Here is a 9,954-nt window from a genome sequence, read left to right on the forward strand (position 1 = left end):
CATGCCAAAGGATCTTGCTGGGGATGTGCAATGAACCAGAGACCTACAGCTCACCTGGGGCACCTCTGCCTCTGCAAGAGGGATTGAATGGATGTTGCTGATTGCAGCCCCTGGCCCAGAGGTAGTGTCACTGTCAGCCTCAGATGGAGATGGTGAAGGACAGGGAGGGAAAGGGCAGAGACGCGCTTGGGCCTTAGGGAGTGGAACTTGAATGAACGAGCTGCTCCTCAGCTGAGTAATTGAATGTTAACCTCTCCCAGTTGGGAAATTAAATGCTTTAAAGAGAAGCAGCCTCAATTTTGCCTTAAAACTGGGCCGTCTGTGCTGATGAAAAGTAACCTGTTGAGCTGCAGAAACCTGATTGGTTTCATTTAGGGAAGGTTATAAGGAAAGTTAGTGGAGCCCACCCTTTCTCTTCTCTGTCTGCTGGCCTGAGAGCAGGATTACCTGCTTCTCATCTGAAAAGCTGGTTATAAAACCCCTTCTGGCCACTTCTGCATTGCCTCTGCTTGCACTGCAGGCTTGGACAGCCACTGGCTTAGGGTTGGCTGGAGAGGCTGATGGTGCCGGCTCCAGGAGCACGGCACTGCTCCGTTATCACTTGCTGGGCTGTGTTTTGGCTGTATGATCCCATACATATGGAAAAGCCCATTGTAGTCTGGTAAAGTGAGGCAGTGAGTCACTCCCCTGAGTGAGGAGCTGATGGTGAGCTATATGGAATGTATTAGGAATGGCCCATAGACTATTTGGGTATTTTTTATTACATTTCTGTTGTTATTTGCTAATTTCAGTGGGATCCATCTCATGAACTGGCAGGATGGGAAGCCTGCGGAGGGAGATGGAGCTGCTCCCCAGCACTGAGGGATGGCCCCAGAGGTGTTTAGTTCTGGCCATGTTGCAAGATGCAGTGAGGAGGCAGGATTCCCAGATAGGGAAATGGATAAAGTAAATAGGACTGCATAAAACCACACTTGCCTGTGCTTGGCACAGAGGAGCACATGCGCGTATGTACTCGTGTTAGCTACAGAGAGAAAACGCACATTGCCCTCTCCCTTAGGCATGAAGTGCCTGAGAGACTCAAGGCCAGCAACACGCAGGCAGCCGGGGAGGTTTCTTGTTGTGCATCACTCCTGCAGAGCTGAAATGAACCTTTCATGTTGCAGGGGCCACCAGACAGAAGCAAAAGAGGGTAAATAATGAATAACTAACCCAGAGGCTCACACGAGCGCAGTCCCTGAGCCTCCACCTCACCCCGGCTGCCATGCTATGATCTGTAGCACGGAAACATCTCTCTTGGCTGTTGGTTTAGGGCTGTGTAATCAAACCTGGCAGTTAAAATCCTGCCGAACAGGGCAGGCAACATGAGCAGCAGCTAATGAGGAAGAGCAAGCAGAGCTTTCAAGGCTGCCTGCAAAGAAAACCACCGGAGGAGCAGGTGGTCACATAGGATCCATCTTGTGCTGGTTTGAGCCAGCTCTCTGCAGCTGGGGGTAATGAAGAACTGCTGCCATAGGTAATATTCAATGTGCCTCCTTTCCTTTCCCTCTGAACATCTGATACCATGGCAGCATCCCTGTGCACGAGGGGATTAGGTGCTAGCACAGGCTGCTGCCGCAGCTATCCGCTTCCTACTGTTTTATTCACATAACTCAGAAGAGTACATCCAGCAGCTGAGCCCAGACAAATTCTGTTGGAAAATACGGCTCTGCAGAAGCCGTTGCTGTGAGAGCTGGGAAAAGAGCAAAACCCAGACTCGCATGTGCAGCGGTGGATGCAGACTGTGGTTTGAATGCGTGTTCAGGAGGAGAAGTGCCTGGGGGGGTCCCAAAGCAGCTCGAGGGGTGGGCAGAGCGGTCAGGTTTTGATGATTATTTAAAAAATATATTATTTTTTAAAATACATGGAAAATACAAATCACAGCGTTTGAAACACCTGCCTGGAAATGCGATGGTGTGCTTGCTGTATTACTTCGTATTTGCAATGGCACCACTGTACATCCAGCAATGCCAGGTTTGCCTGCAGAAGGTCTGTTCCTCTTCCCCTGATGGCTCCTACAGAGTTTTTCCTCCTGGGGTTAACTCAGTAAAGGGGAAAAGCATTTTCTGTGTGTGTGGCTTGGGTGCTTCTCTGCCAGCCTGCTGTAGGCCTGGAGGAAAACTGGCCAACATAATGCTGCCATGAAGGGTTATTCAGTCAGTAATCCAGCAGGTGTGACGAGCCATGGGATTTCAGTGTGTTGCCCCCAAGGAAGCCCAGTTACTAAAGGAAATGTTCCTGAAAGACACCCTGCTTTGATTTATGCAAATACACCCATCAGCAAGATCAAAATCCTCAGCTACAACAAGGGCTTCCTGCCATGGATATGCAAATATTGAGATCGGTACAAAGCACACTGTGACTGCAGTTCACCTCTGGTCACAGAGCACCTATATGGCTCCAAACCAAAGCTCACCACTTCGATGGCTTGTGTCAAGTCTGCTGGAGCTTCTGCTGAGAGGTAATTTCTGCACTTTGTTCTAGTGGTTGCCCCTTTCACGCGTTCCCCCAGGAGCCTGTGCTGCCAGGGTTGAGCTAGCTTTAGGCTTGTCCAGCCTCTGTAACCCTGAACCAGACTGTGCAAAAAGCAAGTCTCAGTCCTTCAGCATCTCTTGTTACTTTTCTCCCTGCCAGAATCTCACTGCTTTTCTGGAAATAAATAATTGTGGGGCTGCTTGTTCAAAACACATGTTTTGCAGCCTTATTACCATAGCGATTCTTTCCAGAGATTATCTCCCCATATGTGATTTGCTCCGTGCTGCGAACATCTCTGAGCCCTCATGAGTGCTTCTCAGCTCCTCCCCGAGAGGCAGCAGGAGAGGGGTGGTCCTGGCTTCCCCTGCGCCACTGGAGGCGATGCCGGAGCCGATGGGTGGAAGAGATGCATACACATGGAAGCAGTGTGCCTAATGAATGACCCAAGCCCAGCCGTAAAGGTCAGGTTGTTTGCGAGGGATGCGCTCCATGTACACGTGCTGAACATGAACTCATGGAAAGGGCATCGCTGCCTGCCCGGGACAGCAGCCGGCGGAGGGGGAGCTGTCAGAGGAGGATCGATAGCCTTCAGCCTCGCTCAGCAGCGTGTGCCCAGGCTGTCACCCCTCGCCTGGTGCGGCTCTGCCGAGGAAGCAGGCTGCTTCCTGGGGAAAGGGCAGGCTCCTGCAGCTCAGCCGAGCGCAATGCTGCCGCACAGCAGGCTGTTTTCTGGGCTCTTATCAGGGACTTTTTGATTGCAGAGTCCTTGTATCTGCAGAGTAACTGGTATCAGAGCTGTCAGCAGCGCGCATTTGAAAGCTGAGTGTCTGGATGCAAATGCTGGGGGATTGATATAAAAATTTTATTCACTAGCTGTTATTTCCACCCCTCCAAAGCTTTTCCCTGTGCTCGTCCAGGGGCTAGTTTTCTGCCTAATCCCAGAACTCTGGGAGTCGAGGCTGTATGAATATTCCAATTACCATCAAGCATGGTATAAACCTGTACAGACTGCTGTCCTGCAGGAGAGGGTTGTCATGTGAAATCTTAAGGGTCCTTACCAGCCCTGGTAGTTTCTGACCACCTTTCATCTCAAGAATCAGGCAGATCCATGAGACGACCTGCAGAGAAAATAAAGGGAGACTTGGTGTTACCGAGTGACTTTGCAGACAGTGCTCAGTGCTTCTGGTGTCAATAAAACCAGAGATGTCATGGGCACAACGATGGTGGCAGTGAGAGGCAGGTTTTCTCCCTCTCCGAGGTGAACACAAAGCCATGCCAGCTATCCCCTGCTTTCCACCAGTGTTTCTGGAACAAAACTTTTGGCCTCGCCTGTCCCCCTCATGCTCTTTGTCGCAGCAGAGAGCCCTGATCAAAGCTCTGCTGTTGCAACACGGTGGCTCAGGATGGATGTTGTTGGCTGGGTTTAGCTTCAGGCAGATGCAGGGTGTCCAGCCACAAAAGGAGACAGAAAATCAAGGACAGCCAGTCATGTTTTGTTATTTAACTCCAACCTCTGCCTATGTTGGGGAATGAAGTTCGGTTCTGCAGAGAGCATGGGGGCACACAGCTCAGGTCTGGAGCAAAGCATCTCGGGCGGTCTGCAGTGGCCTTAGTGTGGGTGAGCTGCTGGAGATGAGGTCAAATTGGTCAGAGAAGGGGTGATCCCTGTCAGGTAGGGCATGGCCTGCACCTTCCCTCTCTCTGGGGCCTTCCATCAAGGCAGTGACCAAGGAGGCCTCCGCCAGGGGTGATCTCAAGCTCCTGCAGGTCCCATATTGGAGGAAGACCCAGTGCTGGGCAGAGCTGTGTCCCCTCCTGCAGAGCACACAGGTCCACTGCAACAAGCAGAAGACAAGCGATGTCCACAAAGTCCAGCATCATCTCGACCTCCTGCCTGGCCTTGCCATGGACTTAGGTGAGTCCCTTCACCCTTTGTGTCTCCCCATGCAGTGAAGTCTGTGCTTACACATTACGTTTACTCTCAGAGATCTTTTGTGCATGCACGTCAGTCATCTTGGGTTTCGTTTACTTAGGTTTTAAGTGACTCCCTACAGATGCCCTTTTCCCAGGCAAACTGGTGCAGTGGGTCCTGCACTCCCTTGCTCCAGCAGTGGGATTCCCCTTCATTTTCCCTTGCTCGGCGCTGTGCCAGCCCCAGAGGCTGCGCTCCCCAGCTTCCAGACCCCGTCTCTCCCACTCCTTCTCCCTCTCTCCCAGGCGTCATCGCTCCTGGGCCTGGCTTATAACAGTGTGTGGCACAGGGACAAAGATGACAGGGCTTCCTCCATCTTGCAGAGGACATACATTCATTGGCCTGAGAATTCAGCGCGGAGATTAATTGAGAGCTGCCTGAATCTGGAGCACCATTAGAGCCATCTGAAAATGAGGGAGAAGAAACCGGTAGCGAGAGGATCAGGGCTGGAGTCCGTGTGCTGCACGGGTGAGTAATGTCTACATGCTGAGAGCTGACAGCTTTGGGGGCCGGGTGGGTTATCAGGAACGTCACTACTGCTCTTTTGCTATTATAAAGGTCCCGTGTTGCTCTGGCATGTGGGCAGGTGGGTGATGCCAACTGCTGTGCTGCTGGGGATGCTCCCTAGGGCAGGAGCATCCCGTGGGGCAGCTGCCTGCCTGGGATTGCTGCCTGCATCCCTTCCTCTGCCCGTGGGGCTGGGGAGAGACACCGGGGAGCACGGGGGAGGCAACGAGAAGAGACCCAGGGGCAAGTGTGCGAGATGGGAGCTATGGGCTATGGAATGGGAGCCCGTGTGGGTGCTGCGGGGCTGAGCCGGGCTGGCAGCAGGGGTCTGCTCTATCCCGGGGGCTCCACTGCCACACCCCTCCCTCAGCGGGGGCTCCTCCGGCCCAGCGCTGTGGGGAAGGCAGGCGGTGGGTGCAGTGATGCGTCGCGGCCAGCAGGTGCCACTGCCCCCCCGCGCTGCCCGGGGCCGCCGCCCGACACGGCGGCAGCGAGGAGCGGGCAGCGCCCGGCCCCGGGGGTCCCTGCGCCTCTGCCCCGCTGCCACCGGCGCGGTGGGGAGCCGGGCCCTGCCCTTTACCCCGCGGGGCCGTCGGGCAAGCGCTGCCCCCGGGGCTCCCGGCGGGTACGGCCTCACCGCCGGCACCGGCAGCACAGCCCGTCGGTGTCCCCGGGGCGGCAGCTCTCACGACAGCGCGGACCGGGGGTGCCCGGAGCCCCGCGGGTTGCGCAGCGCTGCACGGCGGTTGTACCCCCCTAAATACACACTCTGCCCGCTCCCCTGCGCACTCACTGGGTGCGACCCGCCGGGCTCCGCTGCTCTCCGCGGGCGGCTGAAGCCGCTCCCGGTGCGGGCTGTGGGGCAGCGGTGCGAGGGGTCGGGGGGGTGTGTTAGGGCTGAGATGCTGGGGGTAAACGGGGGTGCAAAAGGTAGGAAGGGCCGAGCGGGGAGCGGGCGCGTGTGTCCGTGCGTGAGCCTCGAGCGAGGTGAGTGCGCGGGGGGCTGCGGGGGGAGCGCAGGAGGGGCTGGCGGCGTGCGGTGCGTGTGTGTGTCTCTGCGTGTCTGTGTGTGTGTGCGCTCACCGGGGGCAGCTCCCCACGTGGGGCTGACGCGGCAGCCCCGGCCTGATCCGGGGCTATAAAGCTGCTCGGCGGCGAGCGAGGCAGAGCAGCCGCCGCCGGCTGCAGCCCCAGTCCCGCTCCCCGCCGCTCCGCGCCCCGCTGAGCGGCTCCCGGCGGGCAGCGCCCCAAGCATGAGCCGCGGGAGCTCGCACCCCCGCGGCGGCCGCCGCGCAGCTCCGCCCCGGCCAGCGGCGCGGTAGGAGCGCGGAGCCCCGCGGAGCCGGGCGCGGTGCGGGTGGGGCAGGGGGCGAAGGGCGGGTGTCCGCGCAGCCGGGTTTGATGTTTAATCTGGAGCGCCCGTTCACCGAGAGGGGCCACTTCTTCTCCTCCATGGAGTACCAGCGGCAGCTGGAGGAGGAGGAGGGCTACCCGCCCCTCGGCACCAACGGGACCTTCAATGACAGCGGTGCCGGGCCGGGCTGGAGCACGCCGTACCTCCTGCACACCACCATCACCCTCATCAGCCTGGCGGGCTTGCTCATGCTTTTTACCGTCTTCGGCAACGTGCTGGTCATCATTGCTGTCTTCACTAGCCGGGCGCTCAAGGCCCCCCAGAACCTCTTCCTGGTGTCCTTAGCCTCAGCCGACATCCTGGTGGCCACGCTGGTCATCCCCTTCTCGCTGGCAAATGAGGTGATGGGGTACTGGTACTTTGGCAAAGTCTGGTGTGAGATTTACCTGGCCTTGGATGTGCTGTTCTGCACCTCCTCCATCGTGCACTTGTGTGCCATCAGCCTGGACCGTTACTGGTCCATCACACAAGCCATCGAGTACAACCTCAAGCGTACCCCCCGCCGCATCAAGTGCATCATCTTCATCGTGTGGGTCATCTCGGCTGTCATCTCCTTCCCACCGCTCATCTCCATTGAGAAGAAGAGCGGGCAGCAGGCTGACCAGGGGGTGGCAGGGTGCAAGATCAATGATGAGAAGTGGTACATCATCTCCTCTTGCATTGGCTCCTTCTTTGCCCCCTGCCTCATCATGATCCTGGTCTACATGCGCATCTACCAGATAGCCAAGAGGCGAACCAGGGTACCACCAAACAAGAGGGCAGAGCGTCCTGAGAAGAAGCAGAATGGCCTGACTGACAAGGAGGACCTGCCAGCCACAGCTCAGGTCAATGGGGAGAAGGCAGCAGGAGGTGGCAGCGGGCAGGAAGGAGAGGTCAACGGCATAGACATGGAGGAGACCTCTTCCTCTGAGCACCAGGAGAACAACCAGTGTAAGAAGTCAGAGAGGCCACCGAGGGGAAAGACCAAGACTAAGCTGAGCCAGATTAAGCCTGGGGATAGTTTGCCCAGGAAGGTGGAGGAGGAGAGGAACACCAAAGGGTCCCGGTGGAGGGGCAGGCAGAACCGGGAGAAGCGCTTCACCTTTGTGCTGGCGGTGGTCATCGGGGTCTTTGTCATCTGCTGGTTCCCCTTCTTCTTCACCTACACGCTGACGGCTGTCTGCAAGAGCTGCTCCGTGCCTGACACCCTCTTCAAGTTCTTCTTCTGGTTTGGTTACTGCAATAGCTCCTTGAACCCCGTCATCTACACCATTTTCAACCACGACTTCAGACGGGCCTTCAAAAGGATCCTCTGCAGGATAGAGAGGAAAAGGATTGTTTGAAGGACCCTTTGCGATGGGCAGGACTAATTCAAGACTTTCTAGGAGAGCGAGGCACGGCTCTCTCGGGCTGTGCTTGCACAGGATTGTTTCCTTCAGCTCGTGAGCAGGAAGCCTTTAAAACCCGAGATGAGCCTGTGGAAACACCGGGCAGCAGCAGCGAGGAGCAGCAGGCAAGTGGAAGTCCGAGCTGTGGCATTCGGCTTTCCAGGGGAGGATGGCCTTTGACTTGCTTGGTTTATTCTGTTAGTTTTTGGTTTCCTTTTGCCAGAATCTCTCAGTGGATATTTTCGTGACTGCTCACTTTGACTCTGTAAAGACAAGTAGCGTGCAGCTCTGTGAGATGAACAGCAAAGAGGGAGTATGCCACCCCAGAGGTGTTGACTTTTCTATTTTGTTGTATCTTTTATTTTTTCCCCTGTTCTATATGTAATTAATTTTAACCCCCTTGTAAAATACAGTGTTGTATCCTGAATTTGAATGTCTTAATTTTTGTAAGGCAAGCAGCTTTGAAACTGTGAATGCTTTAATGATCTTTGACACCTTAAAAGTCTCTATTTTCCCCAAAAGCCCCTCAATCAAAACCACTGAACAATTAGAGCCATTCCCCCTACCTATCAGTTTGATAATATTACCAAAATTTCCAGTGTCCTGCCTTTTGGTTCTTTTTGGCTATAAATCTTAGGATCACAGACCTCACTCACCAGCCTGGCTATTTTTGTTGTTATGTTTTTATATTGTACTTGATTCTGTTTGATTTCTGTGTTGCCTGTGATATAATGCAGCCGAGATGGTAACTGCCTGCTTGTTATTCACTAAAACAGACCTTGCCGGAGCGGTGGCTTTGCTGTGGAGGCAGGGACATCCCATTTTCACATGCAACATGAGGCTTGGGACCGAGCCAGGCTCCCTATGAGTTAATCTTGGTTGATATTATGCCACACTGCAACATGGGGATGTGTTCAATGCTAACTTGCTTCCCCCGCCTCCAACTGTAAATAGATAACATTTCAAAGCAAAGGGCAGGGCTCCATGTATCACGTTATCTCATTTGTATTGATTTGTGATGGCTTAACTCCTGCGGGTTTTCCTGCAGGAGATGAGGGGGTTTGTGAGCAGGGCGGTTCCCTCTTCCCAAGTTAAGGGAGAAGAGTTCAGTTTCTAATCTGCCAGTCTCATCTTCCCTAGGAAATACGAAAGCATCCCTCTTTCAGTCTTATACAGGGCAAAAACTCCAAAATGGGAAACTTAACTGACAGTTTCTCCAGTATTTTATAGTGTAACTAAGCCTTTTTCCTTCTTTTTTTAAACATGTGTAAATATTGTGAGATTGGAGCAGGAGAGTCGATACTGACTGCTTTTACACTCCTTTCCTGAAATGTCTTTCAGCTCTTTCTGCTAAAATAGAATAATACAGAAACGGACAGAACAAATCTAACATCCTTGTGCCAGGAAAAATTTCTGGAGAGCATTGAAAGGAAAAGCTTTTGATTCATCACAATAAATGTGTCTGTAAAACCTTTTAATGTTATAAAAACAGCTTTACCGAGAACTGACGGTCTTAGAAATTGTTTGGAGGAAGCAAAGTTTGTCTAAGTCAAGTCTCGTGTGTAAGATGAATTTGCCTTCTCTGGACTCGTATGGTGCATAGGAAGAGACTTTAAACCCAACCTTTTTACTTTTGGGAAGTGTTTTGTTGATTTTGCTCTCTCTTATGACTTTGTGATTAACTCCGAGGGTCCCTGGATGCATCTTGGGACCTGGAGAGCAATGTTTACATTCACTTGCATTTCAGAATTGAATCCTCAAGAGGTGAGGAAAGCAAATAAACTGTGCTTTAATGTAAAAACCAACCCCAAACCACGAGCAGAACTTGCTATAATGGATGATTATTTTTATTAAATAAAAGAGCGTTTACAGATCAAGTGTGAAACCCTCTGCATAATCTGTTAGCTGCTTTCTTCTATTCTATTTTCCAGCTCTTCCCCCCTCCTCTGGCAGCTTTGGGCTTGATATGTTTTAAAGAACACATTGGGGAAAAGAACTTGTGTTTTCTGAAAGGTGTTATTACCCCAGGTAGGGAACAATGGTTCCATTCATTGTGCAATGGCATAATAACAAATGAGTCCTTGGTACTTCTTGGTCTTTATTTTCTTTACCCCGTTTCATGCCCCAGTAAGAGCACTCGTGTTTCTTAAAGAGCTCAGTGTTTCAGGGTGTGATTTGCTCCC

General features: G+C 53.3%; 1 protein-coding gene across 1 annotated transcript; it reads left to right on the plus strand.

Annotated features, from left to right (window-relative positions):
- Positions 1–6,373: 6,373 nt before the first annotated feature.
- ADRA2A (adrenoceptor alpha 2A) lies at positions 6,374–9,648 on the plus strand. The gene has a single exon (XM_030488506.1). The coding sequence runs from the start codon at positions 6,392–6,394 to the stop codon at positions 7,724–7,726; it is 1,335 nt and encodes a 444-aa protein (XP_030344366.1). The 5' UTR covers positions 6,374–6,391; the 3' UTR covers positions 7,727–9,648.
- The last annotated feature ends 306 nt before the right edge of the window (positions 9,649–9,954 follow it).

The sequence above is a fragment of the Strigops habroptila genome, chromosome 5 (genome assembly GCF_004027225.2).
Source record: "Strigops habroptila isolate Jane chromosome 5, bStrHab1.2.pri, whole genome shotgun sequence".
Taxonomy (NCBI): domain Eukaryota; kingdom Metazoa; phylum Chordata; class Aves; order Psittaciformes; family Psittacidae; genus Strigops; species Strigops habroptila.